General features: G+C 36.4%; 1 protein-coding gene across 3 annotated transcripts in view; it reads right to left on the bottom strand.

Annotated features, from left to right (window-relative positions):
* RTKN (rhotekin) overlaps nt 1–21,255 on the bottom strand; it is a 356,615-nt gene that overhangs the window by 95,836 nt on the left and 239,524 nt on the right. For all 3 annotated transcript variants that reach the window (XM_053704398.1, XM_053704397.1, XM_053704399.1), the window contains one exon: nt 16,502–16,596. In XM_053704398.1, coding sequence (XP_053560373.1) covers nt 16,502–16,596 — 95 coding nt within the window. The remainder of the gene's footprint in view (nt 1–16,501; nt 16,597–21,255) is intronic.

Genomic DNA, 21,255 nt, shown 5'->3' on the forward strand with positions numbered 1-21,255 from the left:
CCCTTCATATATTTGAAGGTTTCTATCATGTCACCTCTTTCCCTTCTATCCTCTAAACTATACTTTAGATCACAGAGTCTTTCTTTGTACGTTTTATATTTTAGACCATGTACCATTTAGTAGCCCTCCTTTGGACAGCTTCTAGTTTATTTGTTGTGTATATAACTAGGACGTATAGTTGTTTAGTAAAAGGTATTAAGTACTATCTAATTTATATTATTTATGCTGTTCTATTATACCTTAATGCAGGAAACAGTGAGCGATTATGAAATTAGTCCATATTACCACACAAAAGTTAGACTAAGTAGCCGTTAACCAACAACAGTACTAGCTAGAAGCTCGGGTAAGTCTGCCACTAGGTCAATTTCTTATTACCATTTTTAACCACCATTAATAATAATTTTGTAAGTTAAATATAATTAGTATACATAAAGGAGAGCTATTAAAAATAGAGAACCCCATACGTGGCGTTTCTCATACGCTTCCTCAGAGGGGGTTACGCGAGGCGGCAAAAGACTGTGCCTTTATTGGTTCTGTGTACTCGCATCCTTCTTCTTGGATTGAGTATAGAGGTCTGTCGTTATTGGTTTGACCGAATGTCAATCAACAGGCTAGTTCAGTTTTGTATTCAACATCGGTATTCTTGATATTTGGGTATTTGTTAACTATGATGTTATAAATATGTAAATATATTCTTATGTATAGTGAGTATTACTTAGATATTATTGAACATATCAGTTTGAGATGATGTTCATGCCTTGTAAGAATAATACATTTGTACTTTACATTCTGAACAGATATTTTGTGTATTTGTTCTATTGGATTCCTGTTATTAAACAGCGTTTTAGCTATACAATAATACCAGTAGTTATAATTGTTTCTGGAATAAGAGTGTGCATACTGTGTGTATACCTTCCGTTCATGAGGGTGTTGTGATTTGCTCTGAATTATAAAGTGCTTAATAGAAAACTTTAATATGTCATGTCAATCCTTCTGACCTATATTCAGTGGAATAAAAGTGTACATACTGATGTGTACCTTCTGTGCATGACGTTGTAGTTTACTATGATTCTAAAGTGCTTTACAAAAAACTATGCTATGTAGTGTTAATCTTACTAGCTTAAACACCGTGGGGAGTGTGAAGATATATTAAGACGTACTAATGTTAATGTGCATTGAATAATAAATATAAACATTATGCTTGTGTGTGTTATTTTTTACCTGTTGTGAAGAAGATTTTTGATCGTGTTAAATATTTTATAGTGTGGAGGTGGTGATAAATTAATGTATATTACTGTTAAAAATAATCTTGAATGCTTGTAGTGTTAGGCTTTTTATATTTGCCTAATTATTGATATAGTATATACCAATATTGTTCTTACTTATATAACTGTAGGATAGTAACAATATATTGTTTATATTTTAATAAACGCTTATATTAGTGCCTGATAGTAATGTGAATTAGTTTTGGTTTTAGTGTTCATCCCTTTTTTTCCTAGTGGGTCACTGAGATGCTAGGTTACCATATCCTTGTGTGTATTTACTAAATAAGTGCTCAAAACATTAATATCAAAAGAAGTGCTAATAGTGAACAATTACAGTCGCCTAGATTTAGAGTTCTGCATTAGCCGTCAAAACCAGCGTTAAGGGGTCCTAACGCTGATTTTTACCGCCCGCTGGTTTTTAGAGTCAGTCAGGAAAGGGTCTAACGCTCACTTTCTAGCCGCGACTTTTCCATACCGCAGATCCCCTTACGCCAATTGCGTATCCTATCTTTTCAATGGGATCTTCCTAACGCCGGTATTTAGAGTCTTGGCTGAAGTGAGCGGTAGACCCTCTACCGACAAGACTCCAGCCGCAGAAAAAAGTCAGGAGTTAAGAGCTTTATGGGCTAACGCCGGTTTATAAAGCTCTTAACTACTGTGCTCTAAAGTACACTAACACCCATAAACTACCTATGTACGCCTAAACCGAGGTCCCCCCACACTGCCGCCACTCTAATAAATATTTTTAACCCCTAATCTGCCGCCACCACCTACATTATCCCTATAAACCCCTAATCTGCTGCCCCTAACACCGCCGACACCTACATAATATTTATTAACCCCTAATCTGCCCCCCCAACGTCGCCGCTACCTACCTACACTTATTAACCCCTAATCTGCCGACCGGACCTCGCCGCTACGCTAATAAATGTATTAACCCCTAAAGCTAAGTCTAACACTAACCCTAACACCCACCTAAGTTAAATATAATTTTATTCTAACAAAATAAATTATTTCTTATTAAAAAAAATAATCCTATTTAAAGCTAAATACTTACCTGTAAAATAAACCCTAATATAGCTACAATATAAATAATAATTACATTGTAATTTTAGGATTTATATTTATTTTACAAGCAACTTTGTTTTTATTTTAACCAGGTACAATAGCTATTAAATAGTTATTTTCTATTTAATAGCTACCTAGTTAAAATAATTACAAAATTATCTGTAAAATAAATCCTAACCTAAGTTACAATTAAACCTAACACTACACTATCAATAAATGAATTAACTAAACTACCTACAATTACCTACAATTAAATCAACTAAACTAAATTACCATCTTGGCTGTTCCGATCAGCCAATAGAATGCGAGCTCAATCTGATTGGCTGATTGGATCAGCCAATCGGATTGAACTTGAATCTGATTGGCTGATTCAATCAGCCAATCAGATTTTCCCTACCTTAATTCCGATTGACTGCTAGAAACCTATCAGCCAATCGGAATTCGAGGGACGCCATCTTGGATGACGTCATTTAAAAGGAACCTTCATTCGCTGTTAGGACGTCGTTAGAAGAGGATGGATCCGCGCCGGCTGCTTCAAGATGGACCCGCTCCGCTCCGGATGGAAGAAGATAGAAGATGCCATCTGGATGAAGACTTCCGACCCTCTGGAGCACCTCTTCCGGCCGGATAGGATGAAGACTTTGGACCCTCTGGAGGTCCTCTTCTGGCCGGATAGGATGAAGACTTTGGACCCTCTTCTGGACAGATCGGATGGTACCCGGCTGGGTGAAGACAAGGTAGGAAGATCTTCAGGGGCTTAGTGTTAGGTTTTTTAAGGGGGAATTGGGTGGGTTAGATTAGGGGTATGTGGGTGGTGGGTTGTAATGTTGGGGGGGTATTGTATGTTTTTTTAAAGGCAAAAGAGCTGATTTCTTTGGGGCATGCCCCGCAAAAAGCCCTTTTAAGGGCTGGTAAGGTAATAGAGCTGTTAACTTTTTATTTTAGAATAGGGTAGGACATTTTTTTTTTATTTTGGGGGGCTTTGTTATTTTTTTAGGGGGCTTAGAGTAGGTGTAATTAGTTTAAAATTCTTGTAATCTTTTTTTATTTTTTGTAATTTAGTGTTTGTTTTTTTGGTAATTTAGTTTAGTTGATTTAATTGTAGGTAATTGTAGGTAGTTTAGTTAATAAGTTTATTGATAGTGTAGTGTTAGGTTTAATTGTAACTTAGGTTAGGATTTATTTTACAGGTAATTTTGTAATTATTTTATCTAGGTAGCTATTAAATAGTAAATAACTATTTAATAGCTATTGTACCTGGTTAAAATAAATACAAAGTTGCCTGTAAAATAAATATAAATCCTAAAATAGCATTATTTATATTGTAGCTATATTAGGGTTTATTTTACAGGTAAGTATTTAGCTTTAAATAGGATAATTTTTTTTAATAAGAAATAATTTATTTCGTTAGAATAAAATTATATTTAACTTAGGGGCGTGTTAGGGTTATGGTTAGACTTAGCTTTAGGGGTTAATACATTTATTAGAGTAGCGGCGAGGTCCGGTCGGCAGATTAGGGGTTAATACTTGAAGTTAGGTGTCGCAGATGTTAGGGAGGGCAGATTAGGGGTTAATAAAATTTATTATAGGGTTTGCGAGGCGGGAGTGAGGCGGTTTAGGGGTTAATACATTTATTAGAGTAGCGGCGAGGTCCGGTCGGCAGATTAGGGGTTAATAAGTGTAGGTAAGGTAGCGGCGATGTTGGGGGGGGGCAGATTAAGGGTTAATAAATATAATGTAGGTGTCGGCGATGTTGTGGGCAGCAGACTAGGGGTACATAGGGATAATGTAGGTTGCGGCGGTGTCCGGAGTGGCAGATTAGGGGTTAATAATAATATGCAGGGGTCAGCGATAGCAGGGGCGGCAGATTAGGGGTTAATAAGTGTAAGGTTAGGGGTGTTTAGACTCGGGGTACATGTTAGGGTGTTAGGTGCAGACTTAGAGAGTGTTTCCCCATAGGAAACAATGGGGCTGCGTTAGGAGCTGAACGCTGCTTTTTTGCAGGTGTTAGTTTTTTTTCCAGCCCAAACTGCCCCATTGTTTCCTATTGTGGAATCGTGCACGAGCACGTTTTTCCAGCTAGCCGCTACCGTAAGCAACGCTGGTATTGAGAGTTGAAGTGGCGGTAAATATGCCTGTACGCTCCCTTTTTGGAGCCTAATGCAGCTCTTCAAAGAACTCTCAATACCAGCGTTGTTTAAAAGGTGCGGGGGGAAAAAAAACACACGTAGCTAATGCACAACCCTTTGGCCGCAAAACTCTAAATCTAGCCGAGTGTAAGTAAAGTATTGAACTGGACCATTTATTAGCAATACTAATTTAAATTGTCTGAAAATGATACCCTCTTATTACTCATTTAAAATATCCACTGTTGTTACCTGTTTTGATGAGAATAAATAGTTTATTGGTATATTCTAAATGTTCAAAAACAGACTTATTATGTTGTTCATTGTATGGCTTACTGTAAATATCACTACAGGGAGAATATATAATAGAATAATACATATTTCTACAAGTCTTTACCCATGTTATTTGATATTATTATTCAATTTAGTATCGGATTTTGAAATTATAAGTATTTCTATAATTGAATGCAGAAATTCTTTTATAGAAATACGTTATAGTTGTTATCATTTAGCCCATACGGTTTTACACTATGCAATAGGTGTATCCATTTACATTCCATTTTCAAAAGGGTTTGTTCTATATTACCTCCTCTTATGCCCAAAGTTGCCTGTTGTAAGACTGCAAACTTTAACAGTTGGTCATTGCTGTTATGCTTGTGAGAAAAATGTTTTGCCACACTTGTTATGGCCCTAACCTTTTCTAAGTCTTTCTTTGCATTACGGATATTTCTACTATGTTCCATGATTCTTGCTCTTACTTGTGGTACACAAAAAGTGGGCTGAAAAGTGGTGTTTTTTTCCATATTTATCCTTAATTTCTTTTATTTTCCATATTTTGGGACATGTGCTGCATGTTCCACATTGAAACATGAATGTAGACTGACTCTACTTTTTTGGTCTATGGACATAATGGCTTTTAACCAAAGTGTCTTTCAAATTTTCTGGTCTTTTATACCCAACAGATACCCTAGTTGACGTTTTGATAACTGTGTTCGTAAGTAAGTCTCAGATTCAGATTATTGTTGTTGAGGATGGCCATGAATTCATTAAGTGTATCAACTGATCCTTCCCAGATAAAGAGGATGTCATCTATATAACGAATCCATAGTGGGATGTGCTGCATATATGTATCATTGGTGTCAGAAAAGACAGTGCAGTTCTCCCACCACCCTAAAAACAAATTCGCATAAGTGGGTGTACATGCGGTACTGTCAGAGTATTTCAGTTATGCTGCTTTTCCTTTAAGGTGTACTAACCAATCACAGGTACACACTCCCTTTATCACACCTGCTCACACCCCCAAGCTTTGCTTAGTAATTTGTAAAACTCCCTGAGAGACATACTTGTTCCTGAGCTAACTACCAATTTAACTATACTTTAAACAACCTAAGGATTTCAAAGTACTATTCAACTATTTCTATCTGTGTGAGCAAACCTAATCTAATCCTTTCAGAGTGTTTATTTATATTTCAGACTGATTCAGCCTTTCTGTTTCATCTCTCCCTGAACCGGATGCCTGCAGTTTTCACAGACTTCCAGCTGCACTCAGCTAATCAGACTGCAGCCTGTTCCACATTTTCACAGACTGATTTACCTAACTAAGGAGTGTAATATCCAATCTCATCAAGGTAACTCTCAAACCTTGTTCCATAATTGTTTCAGCTTTAATATTGTCAGAAATCCTTCTGAGCTCTGGATAAGTGATTGTGGTGACATCACACTCCAAACACCGCGCCTCTCTCCCTCAACACAGGATCTCATCTCTGCATGTCAGCTGCAGCTTCAACTGAAGGGAGACAAGCATATCTGATCTGGTTAGTTAACTAAAGTATAAGATTTCTATGTCTAATGACTGTATGACTACTACTTGCATTTATTCCTGAACTACAAAGTACCTTGCTAACTTACTAATTTCCTGTGCTGTTTGTATCTGACTGTTAGCTAAACAGTTCAGGATCCTACCAATATTAAAAGGCTTAATTTACACCAAATCAACCTGGTGTCACTTCACATAGTGTTCACTTTCTGATTTGGTGTTACAAAACACAATTTTATTGTCTTTAAATTTAACAGTTACTCAAGTTAATACTGTTAATGTTACAGGTACCCATGGCTGTGCCTTGAGTTTGTAAATAGAAGTGGTCCTTAAATGTGAAGTAGTTATGATGTAAGATGAAATGTATTAATTGTTATAAACTGGTTATGATCTTGATTATCAGTTACATTTGTTGTAAGAAAGTATGATATTGCCTGCTCTCCCAGATGATGTTTGATGTTGGTATAGAGAGATTCTACGTCAGCAGTCACAAGAATTGAATTTGGAGACAATGTTAAATTCTCAAGTTTTTGGAGTACCTTCATAGTGTCTTTAACATAGGAGGGTAGAGTATATAAGTATTCTCTTAGTCTTTGATCTATAAATTGACTTGGCTTTTCTGTGAGGCTGTTATTTTCAGAGACAATAGGGCGGCCAGGGTTTTTTTGGATGTCCTTATGTATCTTGGGAATGAGATAAAATGTTGCCGTAGTTGGATGTGGTTGTGTTAGAAATTGTTTTTCTGTTTTATTGATTACTTGATCTTTGTAAGCTGTATCAATAATTTTATTGTATCTTTCAAGATACATTTGGGTAGGATTTCCAAATAATTTCTTATAGCATTGGTCATTTTCCAATTGTTTCATGGCTTCTTCCAAGTACATCTCCTTGTCCCAAAGGACTATAGTTCCTCCCTTGTCGGATGGTTTAATGATTGTGTCTTGCCACATTTGAATTTCTTGTAATGCCTTTTGTTCTTGTTTGGTTAGATTAGAGGTAGACCTGTATTCAGGTAATTCTTCAATTTTTTGGCATACTATATCATTAAATACTTGTAATAAGTTACTGGGGGCAATATATTTAGATTTATTCTTTATTTGTTGTCTCCAATGAGTTTCAGGATATGCATCTTGTGTCTTTTCTTGTAACAAATCTTGCAGATCTTGTAAGGCTGATTGGTCTGTCATTGTCCAATCATCACCTAGTTCTTTTTTAGCATTAAGTTTTTAAGCAAAAGTTTCCTAGTAAACAAATTTACATCTTTGACCACTTAAAATTTATTTAAGGTGTTTGTAGGTCAGAAACTTAGGCCTTTAGATAGACTTGAAATGTGATCTTTATTGAGGATATGTTGAGTAAGATTTATGATTTTTAAGTTCCCATTCTTATTTTTGAGAAGGGGCTCGGTTGTCTCCTTCTTGTTTCCCTGGGGGGTGCTGTTTGTGTTTTGCGTTTGTTGGATCTTGATTCTTGGTTTGTATTGTTGATAGGTGGGATATTCTGAGTGTGCGTTCCTGATACTAAAAAAGATCCTGTTGAAGTAGAGGGAGTGGCTCTATTGCTGTTATCTAATGCTTGTAGTTGGGATCTGGTATATGTTATAGGTTGAATACTTATTTCAGAATTAATACTATCTGTTGGGGTGTCTGATTCTGATACCTCTATTTCACTTTCATTGAAATTAATTAAATTCTGTGGTTTGTTGATATTATAAGGGCGTGTGTTGTATCTCTTTTGCCATTTATATACCCTTTTATTGAGGTAATCCCCTTGATCTCTCTGGTATTTTTCTTTTTTACTTTGTATTAACTCATTCTCTAAGTTATCCAGTTCGGCTTGATATTGTTTATAAAGGCTGTTAAATTTATCTAGATTTTCAAATGTTTTTAAGTTCTCGTTGTGAGTTTGTATTGTTTCTTCCAGCAATGCCACTTCATCTTGATCTGCTTCTATCAGGATTTGGATTAGCGTTAGTGAGCATGTTATCAGTGCTTTCTCCCACCTGTCAATATGTTCCTGTCTTTTGAGCTCATATGCGGGAAACATTTTATACGTAGCCCCCTGGGTATCATATTTTCTTGTTGGTATCTTTGAAAGAAGTGTAAGTTCCACCATCTCTTTGAATGTTTCTAAAGTGTTTTATGGGATTGGCATAATTAATTGTTTATTTGATCCTCTCCTACATTTTGAGGTTGTTCATTGGAGACATTAAACATTGTGTTAAAATCTTGTAATCTCTTTTGCTGTGTAGCGAGTAAATCATTTTGTAGACTCATAATTATAAGGTTATGTATTTTGTTCCTGAAAAACCTAGTTTGGCCTAGGTAATGTGTACAAATTATCGAGGAGTAAGGAACAAATAACAAAAAATTTAAATTTATATATTTTGCTTGATTTCTCCTAAAGTGCCTTGTCCGAAAATATATATTTATTTGTAGGTTCCTTTAAGGAGCAGTGCTTAAGCATAAAAATAATTACTACTAAATAGGCATAAATCACTGGTGTGTGAATTATGCCAGAAAAGTATGCTTCTCTGCACTGATTTTAATTATAAGTTGCAATGTGGTGCTGTTAGTAGAAAAAATAAAAAATAACTTTTATTAATATTTATTTAAGAGACATGGAATGTTGGTAGCGTGAGGCAGCCAACAGAATGCACCGTCTAGCGGAGAAGGTCCTGTCCCATGTGGTGAAGGTCTTCTTCCAAGTGGCGACATCTTCTTTCTTCTTCCAGAAACAATCCGGCTCAGAGCATAGGGCAGAACTGAAGACCGATGACCACAGAGCTGAAGACCAGCGACCCTGGAATTGAAGACCGGCGACCACGGAGCCATGGAGCGTGGAGGATCCTCTTCTTCCAATCTCCGCCATACACTGAATAGTGAATTCAAGGTACGCGATTAAAGATGGCGTTCCTTGAATTCCTATTGGCTGATTTGATTCTTCAAATTCAAATCAGCCAATAGGATGAGAGCTACTCAAATCCTATTAGCTGTTCAAATTAGCCAATAGGATGAGAGCTACTGAAATTCTATTGGCTATTCAAATCAGTCAATAGAATTTCAGTATCTCTCATCCTATTGACTGATTTGAACAGCCAATATGATTTGAGTAGCTCTCATCCTATTGGCTGATTTGAATAATCAAATCAGCCAATAGGAATTCAAGGGACGCCATTTTTAATTGCGTACCTTGAATTCACTTTCCAGTGTACGGCGACAGAAACCGCTCTTACTAAAGTAACAAATGACCTTTTATCAGCTAAATCAAAAGGCCAGTACTCCTTACTAATTCTTTTTGACCTATCCGCTGCTTTTGTCACAGTCGACCATCCTCTCCTCCTAAAAATACTACATTCATTTGGCATCCGAGACACAGCCCTCTCCTGGTTTGCCTTTAACAACATATCTTTTGATCCTATGCCTCTCTCAGTTGGAGTACCGCAAGGCTCTGTCTTGGGTCCCTTGCTTTTCTCTCTTTATACATCCTCCCTTGGAAAACTTATAGCCTCATTTGGATTCCAGTACCACTTATATGCTGATGATACCCAAATCTATCTTTCCTCTCCTGATATCTCTCCCTCTTTACTCAACCAGATTTCCAACTGCCTCTCTGCAATTTACTCTTGGATGTCTTCACACTACCTCCAACTCAATCTGTCCAAAACTGAGCTGCTTCTTATTCCCCCCTCTTCGAGATACCCAACATCTGACATTTCTCTGACCGTTGGAGACTCTATTCTCAACACCTCACCCCAGGTCCGCTGTCTTGGGGGTCACACTAGACTCAGAGCTCACATTCAACCCACATATACAAGCAATTACCAAATCCTGCCGTTCACACCTACACAACATTTTCAGAATTTGTCCCTTCCTTACTCAAAAAATGACAAAAATACTTATTCATTCCCTAATTTTGTCACGCATTGATTATTGCAACCTACTCCTAAATGGCCTTCCAAAACACCGCCTCTCCTCCCTCCAGTCTATTATTAATGCTTCTGCTAGACTCATCCACCTAAGTCGCTGATCTACATCAGCGACTCCGCTCTTCACGTCTCTACACTGGCTCCCCATACACTATACAGTTTAAAGTATTAACCCTAACTTACAAAACACTAAACAATCAAACTCCCAACTATATTTCCTCTCTTATCGTGAAATATTCCCCATCCCGTCCTTTTCGATCAACCTCTGACCTATGTCTCTCCACTCCTGTTATCTCTACGTCCCACTCCCGCCTCCAAGACTTCGCACGTGCTGCTCCTGTCCTCTGGAACTCTCTACCCCGCTCCATAAGACTGTCTCCAACTTTGTATAGCTTCAGACGCTCCTTGAAAACTCACCTATTCAGAAAAGCTTACCATCTCTTCTCCATCCCGCATCCGAACCAAACTAATACATGAACTGCCTGACTCACTACTGCAACTACAACCAATGTAACAAGCTACCCCAACCTTATGTCTCTGCACCTAAACCTATAGACTGTGAGCTCTCCGGAGCAGGGCCCTCTTCCTCCTGTACTAGATTTGTTTAGTTTTGTTATGTTTTGTATTTTATCACAAATCTTTGTCATTGTATACCCCTATCATTGTACCCAGCGCTACGGAATTTGGCGGCGCTATACAAATAAATTATAATAATAATAATAATATGAAGTGGTCACCGGTCTTCAGTTCCAGGGTCGCCGGTCTTAAGCTCCGCGCCGGATGTTCCTGGAACAAGAAAGAAGAGGTCGCAGCTTGGAAGAAGACTTCACCACATGAGACAGGACCTTCTCCACCGAACTTCAGGAACGGTGAGTACTTAGTTTTTATTTTATTTTTTTTATTTAGATTAGGGTGGGAATTTTGTAAAAGAGCTAAATGCCTTTTTAAGGGCAATGCCCAATAAATGCCCTTTTCAGGGCAATGGGTAGTTTAGTTTTTTTTAGTGTTAGGTTTTTTATTTTGGGGGTTTTGGTGGGTGGGGGGGTTTTACTATTAGGGGGGACTTGGTATATTTTTAAAGTGAAAGAGCTATTTATCTTGGGGCAATGCCCTGCAAAACACCCTTTTAAGGGCTACTGGTAGTTTATTCTTAGAGTAGGGGGTGTTTAAAATTTTGGGGGGACTTTTTTATTTTCATACGGCCAGATTACAAGTTTTGCGTTATGAGCGGCTCAGTACTAACTTGCAAGTTATTGTCACCGCTCACCTCCCTATAGCGCTGCTATTACAGGTTTGCAAAAACCCAGCGTTAGCGGGCAATATGGCATCGTTGAGCTTCATAACGCACTCAAATACCAGCGCTGCTTTGAGCTGGTGTTAAGTGTTCGTGCACAATTTCCCCTTACACATCAATGGGAAAGCAGGCTAAAAAAAAGCCTAACACCTGCAATAAAGGAGCGTAAAGTTCCGTAACGCAGCCCCATTGATTCCTATGGGGAAAGAAAAGTTATGTTTACACCTAACACCCTAACATAAACCCTGAGTCTAAACACCCCTAATCTGCTGCCGCCGACATCGCTGACACCTACATTATACTTATTAACCCCTAATCTGTCGCCCCCGACATCGCCGACACCTACGTTACACTTATTAACCCCTAATCTGCCCCCCCCCCACATCGCCGACGCCTGTCTACACTTATTAACCCCTAATCTGCCCCCCCGACATCGCCAATGCCTGTCTACACTTATTAACCCCTAATCTGCTGCTCCAATGTCATCGCCACCTACCTACACTTATTAACCCCTAATCTGCCGCCCCCAACGTCGCCACCACTATACTAACGTTATTAACCCCTAAACCTAACCCTAATCCTAACACCACCAACTTTAACATAATTAAAATAAATCTAAATAAAAATGACAATTAATACCTAAATAATTCCTATTTAAAACTAAATATTTACCTTTAAAATAAAACCTAACCTAGCTACAATATAATTAATAGTAACATTGTAGCTATCTTAGGTTTATTTTTATTTTACAGGCAAGTTTGTATTTATTTTAACTAGGTAGACTAGTTATTAAATCATTATTAACTATTTACTAACTACTTAGTTAAAATAAATACAAATTTACCTGTAAAATAAAACCTAACCTGTCTTACACTAACACCTAACATTACACTACAATTAACTAAATTACATTAATTAAATACAATTAAATAAATTACAAAAATAAATAAACACTAAATTACACAAAATAGAAAAGAAATTATCAAATATTTAAACTAATTACACCTAATCTAATAGCCCTAACAAAATAAAAAAGCCCCCCAAAATAAAAAAAAATCCCTAGCCTAAACTAAACTGCCAATAGCCCTTAAAAGGGCCTTTTGCGGGGCATTGCCACAAAGAAATCAGCTCTTTTACCTGTAAAAAAAAAAAATACAAACAACCCCAACAGTAAAACCCACCACCCACACAACCAAACCCGCCCCAAAAAAATCTAAAAACCTAAGCTCCCCATTGCCCTGAAAAGGGCATTTGGATGGGCATTGCCCTTAAAAAGGCATTTAGCTCTTTTCCATTGCCCAAAGTCCCTAATCTAAAAATAAAACCCACCCAATAAACCCTTAAAAAAAACTAACACTAACCTAACCTAACCCCCGAAGATCCACTTACAGTTTTTAAAGACTGGACATCCATCCTCATCAAGCCGGGAGAAGTCTTCATCCAAGTGGGCAGAAGTCTTCATCCAAGCGGCAAGAAGTGGTTCTACAGGCAGGCAGAAGTCTTCATCCAGATGGCATCTTCTATCTTCATCCTTCCGACGCAGAGCGGCTACATCTTCAAGACATCCGGCGCGGAGCATCCTCTTCTTTTGACAACTACTGAAGAATGAAGGTTCCTTTAAGGGACATCATCCAAGATGATCCAATCAGCCAATAGGATTGAGCTTGCATTCTATTGGCTGATTGGAACAGCCAATAGAATGCAAGCTCAATCCTATTGGTTGATTGCATCAGCCAATAGGATTTTTTCAACTTTAATTCCGATTGACTGATAGAATTCTATCAGCCAATCGGAATTCAAGGGACGCCATCTTGGATGATGTCCCTTAAAGGAACCTTCATTCTTCAGTAGCCGTCGAAAGAAGAGGATGTCTTGAAGATGGAGCTGCTCCACGTCGGAAGGATGAAGATAGAAGATACAGTCTGGATGAAGACTTCTGCCCGCAGGTAGGACCACTTTTTGCCACTTAGATGAAGACTTCTCCCGGCTTGATGAGGATGGATGTCCGGTCTTCAAAAACTGTAATTGGATCTTCGGGTGTTAGTGTTAGGTTTTTTTTAACGGTTTATTGGGTGGGTTTTATTCTTAGCTTAGGATTTGGGCAATGGAAAAGAGCTAAATGCCCTTTTAAGGGCAATGCCCATCCAATGAAGGAACCTTCATTCTGGAAGAGCTGTCGATTGAAGAGGATGCTCTACGCCGGATGTCTTGAAGATGGAGCCGGATGGATGAAGATAGAAGATGTCATCTGGATGAAGACTTCTGCCAGCTTGGATGAAGACTACTGCCGCTTCGATGAGGACTTCTGCCGCTTCGTTAAGGATGGATGTCGGGTCTTCAAAAACTGTAAGTGGATCTTCGGGGGTTAGTGTTAGTTTTTTTTAAGGGTTTATTGGGTGGGTTTTATTTTTAGCTTAGGGTTTAGGCAATGGAAAAGAGCTAAATGCCCTTTTAAGGGCAATGCCCATCCAAATGCCCTTTTCAGGGCAATGGGGAGCTTAGGTTTTTAGATAGGATTTTATTTGGGGGGTTTGGTTGTTTTGTTGGTGGGTTTTACTGTTGGGGGGGTTGTTTGTATTTTTTTTAATAGGAAAAAGAGCTGATATCTTTGGGGCAATAGTTTTTTTTATGGGGGGGGGGGTTATTTTGATAGGGCTATTAGATTAGGTGTAATTAGTTTAAATAGTTGATAATTTATTTTTTATTTTGTGTAATTTAGTGTTGGTTTTTTTTGTAATTTAGTTAATTGTATTTAATTAATGTAATTTATTTAATTGTAGTGTAATGTTAGGTGTAAATTTGTATTTATTTTAACTAGGTATTTTAGTAAATAGTTAATAACTATTTATTAACTAGTCTACATAGTTAAAATAAATACAAACTTACCTGTGAAATAAAAATAGAAACTTAAGCTAGATACAATATAACTATTAGTTATATTGTAGCTAGCTTAGGTTTTATTTTACAGGTAAGTATGTATTTATTTTTAAATAGGAATAATTTAGGTATTAATTTTAATTTTTATTTGGAATAATTTAAATTATGTTAAAGTTAGTGGGTGTTAGGGTTAGGGTTAAATTTAGGGTTAGGTTTAGGGGTTAATAACTTTAGTATAGTGGCGGCGATTTTGGGGGCAGCAGATTAGGGGTTAATAACAGTAATGTAGGTTGTGGCGATGTAAGGGACAGCAGATTAGGGGGTTAATAATATTTAACTAGTGTTTGTGATGCAGGAGTACGGCGGTTAGGGGTTAATATGTTTATATAGTGGCGCCGATGTCCGAAGCGGCAGATTAGGGGTTAATAATTGTATTTTAGTGTTTGCGATGCGGGAGGGCCTCGGTTTAGGGGTTAATAGGTAGTTTATGGGTGTTAGTGTACTATTTAGCACTTTAGTTATGAGTTTTATGCTACAGCGTTGTAGTGTAAAACCCATAATTACTGACTTTCAGTTTACGGTACGGATCTTAACGGTATTGGCTGTACCGCTCACTTTTTGGCCAGACAGGCAAACTCGTAATACAGGCGCTATGGAAGTCCCATTGAAAAATGAATTTTTGAAAGCTGCGGTAGTTACATTGCGTTACGGCCAAAAAGGTGTGCGGTACAGCTGTAACTGCAAGACTCGTAATACCAGCGGTAGTGAAAAAGCATTGTTATGAAGCTTTTTCACTCGTAACACAAAACTCGTAATCTAGCCGATAGGGATTAGGTTTAGTTTTTTAAACTTTGGTAATTTGTTTTTTTATGTTCTGCAATGCTAGACTTTTTTATTTTTTGTAATCTTAGCTTTTTTTATTTTTTGTGACTTTAGCTTAATTTAAATTTACGTTTAATTTTGTAATTTTTTAAGGTTAGATTTAGGGGGGGTTAATTTTTTTTTTTTAGATTAGGGATGGGCAGCAAAAGAGCTGAATGCCCTTTTAAGGACAATGAATATACAAATGCCCTTTTCAGGGCAATGGATACTTTAGGTGTTTTAGTGTTAGGTTTATTTATTGTGGGGGGTTTGGTGGGTTTGTGGGTTTTACAGTTAGGGGGAACTTAGAATTTTTGGTAACTGCAAAAGAGCTGTTTAACTTAGGGCAATGCCCTACAAAAAGCCATTTAAAGGGCTATTGGTAGTTTAGCATTAGATTAGGGGGTGTTTTTATTTTGGGGGCAGCTTTTTAATTTTCATAGGGATTAGGTTTCATTTTTTTATTTTTGATAATTTGTTTATTTTTTTCTGTAGTTCAATTTTTTTTATTAACAACACATAGACATACATACTTATCCGTGTATATACCTGCCGATCTGTATATGTATATATATATATATATACACACAGACAAACATCTCAACTCTCCCTGAAGTTCAGGGAGTCTCCCTGATTGTAATAGCGGCTCCCTGATGCCAGCAAATGGAATGCAATCTCCCTGAAACTCCAAGTACCATGATCCAATGTGGCCGAAATCTGGAAAAGTGTTTCTTTAAGTAATGCCTTTAGTTGCTGGGACGTTATAGAACCCTCAAAGCATGCATCAGTAACCAAAAAGCCGCCACTTATTCTAATAAAATAAAAACACAAACACTACCTTATTTACTGCACCTAATTAAACTTTGTATTCTAAAAGTTTTTAAACATTCAATAAGCGTACAATCACTGGAAAATAGGTTTGTTGTATGTGGTTGTGCAATAAAGCTACTTTTTTATGTGCCTTTAGTGGGAAGCTACTTTAATGATAAGTCTCTATCTTATTTAGGGTTTCAAAGTGTCCAATATATAACTGGGAGGGGGGCTGGCGGCGCAGTAGCGGGAGAAGCCACCTCCCTGAAATTAGTTTTTGCAGGTTGGGATGTCTGTATATACCTGCCCATCTGTATATATATGTATATATATATATATATATATATATGTCTATCACTGTATGCACAAACCTATCCCCGTGCACCTATAGCTACATAAATATCTCACCCGATCTTTACACACAAATTCCCCACATACCTAGATTTGGTCACTTACCTGTGCTGCTAATAGTGAGATCGTGGGTTCTGAACCCGTCTTGCACCTGATCCAGTGTCAGCTGTCTATGTGCCAGGAGCTGAAACTTAGGGCCCCTAAAATGCCAAAAAACAGGCAGAAATTATCCACAGTCATCATCATGTGAAGTGTAACCCCCCCAATATATTACAGCTCAGCAAATGGAATAAAATAAGCATCACAGACGATGTTGCTAAGCAACTGTTTTATAGCAATATAAATGATTTAGTGTTTGACATATTTAACTGTGACTGAATCAGCCGCAATAAACATAAAAAGTGATTTAACTGTGACTGAATCAGCCGCAATAAACATAAAAAAGAGATTTAACTGTGACTGAATCAGCCCCAATAAACATAAAAAGAGATTTAACTGTGACTGAATCAGCCCCAATAAACATAAAAAGAGATTTAACTGTGACTGAATCAGCCGCAATAAACATAAAAAGTGATTTAACTGTGACTGAATCAGCCGCAATAAACATAAAAAAGAGATTTAACTGTGACTGAATCAGCCGCAATAAACATAAAAAGAGATTTAACTGTGACTGAATCAGCCGCAATAAACATAAAAAAGAGATTTAACTGTGACTGAATCAGCCGCAATAAACATAAAAAAGAGATTTAACTGTGACTGAATCAGCCGCAATAAACATAAAAAAGAGATTTAACTGTGACTGAATCAGCCGCAATAAACATAAAAAAGAGATTTAACTGTGACTGAATCAGCCGCAATAAACATAAAAAGAGATTTAACTGTGATTGAATCAGCCGCAATAAACATAAAAAGAGATTTAACTGTGACTGAATCAGCCCCAATAAACATAAAAAGAGATTTAACTGTGACTGAATCAGCCCCAATAAACATAAAAAGAGATTTAACTGTGATTGAATCAGCCCCAATAAACATAAAAAGAGATTTAACTGTGACTGAATCAGCCCCAATAAACATAAAAAGAGATTTAACTGTGACTGAATCAGCCCTAATAAACATAAAAAGAGATTTAACTGTGATTGAATCAGCCGCAATAAACATAAAAAGAGATTTAACTGTGACTGAATCAGCCCCAATAAACATAAAAAGAGATTTAACTGTGACTGAATCAGCCCCAATAAACATAAGAGATTTAACTGTGACTGAATCAGCCCCAATAAACATAAAAAGAGATTTAACTGTGACTGAATCAGCCCCAATAAACATAAAAAGAGATTTAACTGTGACTGAATCAGCCCTAATAAACATAAAAAGAGATTTAACTGTGACTGAATCAGCCCTAATAAACATAAAAAGAGATTTAACTGTGACTGAATTAGCCGCAATAAACATAAAAAGAGATTTAACTGTGACTGAATCAGCCGCAATAAACATAAAAAGAGATTTAACTGTGACTGAATCAGTCGCAATAAACATAAAAAGAGATTTAACTGTGACTGAATCAGTCGCAATAAACATAAAAAGAGATTTAACTGTGACTGAATCAGCCGCAATAAACATAAAAAGAGATTTAACTGTGATTGAATGAGCCGCAATAAACATAAAAAGAGATTTAACTGTGATTGAATCAGCCGCAATAAACATAAAAAGAGATTTAACTGTGATTAAATGAGCCGCAATAAACATAAAAAAGATATTTAACTGTGACTGAATCAGCTGCAATAAAAATAAAAAAGAGATTTAACTGTGATTGAATCAGCCGCAATAAACATAAAATGAGATTTAACTGTGACTGAATCAGCCGCAATAAACATAAAGAGATTTAACTGTGATTGAATCAGCCGCAATAAACATAAAAAGAGATTTAACTGTGACTGAATCAGCCGCAATAAACATAAAAAAGAGATTTAACTGTGACTGAATCAGCCGCAATAAACATAAAAAAGAGATTTAACTGTGACTGAATCAGCCGCAATAAACATAAAAAGAGATTTAACTGTGACTGAATCAGCCCGCAATAAACATAAAAAAGAGATTTAACTGTGACTGAATCAGCCGCAATAAACATAAAAAGAGATTTAACTGTGACTGAATCAGCCGCAATAAACATAAAAAAGAGATTTAACTGTGACTGAATCAGCCGCAATAAACATAAAAAGAGATTTAACTGTGACTGAATCAGCCGCAATAAACATAAAAAAGAGATTTAACTGTGACTGAATCAGCCGCAATAAACATAAAAAAGAGATTTAACTGTGACTGAATCAGCCGCAATAAACATAAAAAGAGATTTAACTGTGATTGAATCAGCCGCAATAAACATAAAAAGAGATTTAACTCTGACTGAATCAGCCCCAATAAACATAAAAAGAGATTTAACTGTGACTGAATCAGCCCCAATAAACATAAAAAGAGATTTAACTGTGACTGAATCAGCCCCAATAAACATAAAAAGAGATTTAACTGTGACTGAATCAGCCGCAATAAACATAAAAAGAGATTTAACTGTGATTGAATCAGCCGCAATAAACATAAAAAGAGATTTAACTGTGACTGAATCAGCCCCAATAAACATAAAAAGAGATTTAACTGTGATTGAATCAGCCGCAATAAACATAAAAAGAGATTTAACTGTGACTGAATCAGCCCCAATAAACATAAAAAGAGATTTAACTGTGACTGAATCAGCCCCAATAAACATAAGAGATTTAACTGTGACTGAATCAGCCCCAATAAACATAAAAAGAGATTTAACTGTGACTGAATCAGCCCCAATAAACATAAAAAGAGATTTAACTGTGACTGAATCAGCCCTAATAAACATAAAAAGAGATTTAAACTGTGACTGAATCAGCCCTAATAAACATAAAAAGAGATTTAACTGTGACTGAATTAGCCGCAATAAACATAAAAAGAGATTTAACTGTGACTGAATCAGCCGCAATAAACATAAAAAGAGATTTAACTGTGACTGAATCAGTCGCAATAAACATAAAAAGAGATTTAACTGTGACTGAATCAGTCGCAATAAACATAAAAAGAGATTTAACTGTGACTGAATCAGCCGCAATAAACATAAAAAGAGATTTAACTGTGATTGAATGAGCCGCAATAAACATAAAAAGAGATTTAACTGTGATTGAATCAGCCGCAATAAACATAAAAAGAGATTTAACTGTGATTAAATGAGCCGCAATAAACATAAAAAGAGATTTAACTGTGACTGAATCAGCTGCAATAAACATAAAAAGAGATTTAACTGTGATTGAATCAGCCGCAATAAACATAAAATGAGATTTAACTGTGACTGAATCAGCCGCAATAAACATAAAGAGATTTAACTGTGATTGAATCAGCCGCAATAAACATAAAAAGAGATTTAACTGTGATTGAATCAGCCGCTATAAACATAAAAATAAATTTAACTGTGATTGAATCAGCCGCAATAAACATAAAAAGAGATTTAACTGTGATTGAATCAGCCGCAATAAACATAAAAAAGCGATTTAACTGTGATTGAATCAGCCGCAATAAACATAAGAGATTTAACTGTGATTGAATCAGCCGCAATAAACATAAAAAGAGATTTAACTGTGACTGAATCAGCCGCAATAAACATAAAAATAAATTTAACTGTGATTGAATCAGCCGCAATAAACATAAAAAGAGATTTAACTGTCATTGAATCAGCCGCAATAAACATAAAAAAGAGATTTAACTGTGATTGAATCAGCCGCAATAAACATAAGAGATTTAACTGTGATTGAATCAGCCGCAATAAACATAAAAAGAGATTTAACTGTGACTGAATCAGCCGCAATAAACATAAAAGAGATTTAACTGTGATTAAATGAGCCGCAATAAACATAAAAAAGATATTTAACTGTGACTAAATCAGCCGCAATAAACATAAAAAAAGAGATTTAACTGTGATTGAATCAGCCGCAATAAACATAAAAAGAGATTTAACTGTGATTGATTCAGCTGCAATAAACATAAAAAGAGATTTAACTGTGATTGATTCAGCTGCAATAAACATAAAAAGAGATTGAACTGTGATTGAATCAGCTGCAATAAACATAAAAAAGAGATTTAACTGTGATTGATTCAGCTGCAATAAACATAAAAAGAGATTGAACTGTGATTGAATCAGCTGCAATAAACATAAAAAAGAGATTTAACTGTGATTGAAGCAGCTGCAATAAACATAAAAAGAGATTTAAAGGGACATAATACTCATAAGCTAAATCACTTGAAACTGATGCAGTATAACTGTAAAAAGCTGACAGGAAAATATCACCTGAGCATCTCTATGTAAAAAAGGAAGATATTTTACCTCACAATTTCCTCAGCTCAGCAGAGTAAGTTCTGTGTAAAAAGTTATACTCAGTTGCAGGCAAAAAAAAAAAAAGAAAAAAAAGAAGAAGAAATGAACAGCAGCCAATCATCATCAACAGTGCGGAGGTCATGAACTCTTTTACTGTGATCTCATGAGATTTGACTTAACTCTCATGAGATATCATAGTAAATTTCCTTTAAACTGAATAGGGAAATAACATGAGAGTGCACGAGGCTCATCCCTTTCAGCTGTCCCGGGACAGACATACTAATATGCTGCTTTTGAGGTAAAATATCTTTCTTTTTTACAAAGAGATGTTCAGGTGATATTTTCTAGTCAGCTTTTTACAGCTATGCTGCATCACTTCAAGTGTTTAAACATTTGGGTATTATGGCCCTTTAACTTTGATTGAATCACCCACAATAAACATAAAAAAGATATTTAACTGTGATTGAATCAGCCG

The sequence above is a fragment of the Bombina bombina genome, chromosome 2 (genome assembly GCF_027579735.1).
Source record: "Bombina bombina isolate aBomBom1 chromosome 2, aBomBom1.pri, whole genome shotgun sequence".
In the NCBI taxonomy this organism is placed as follows: domain Eukaryota; kingdom Metazoa; phylum Chordata; class Amphibia; order Anura; family Bombinatoridae; genus Bombina; species Bombina bombina.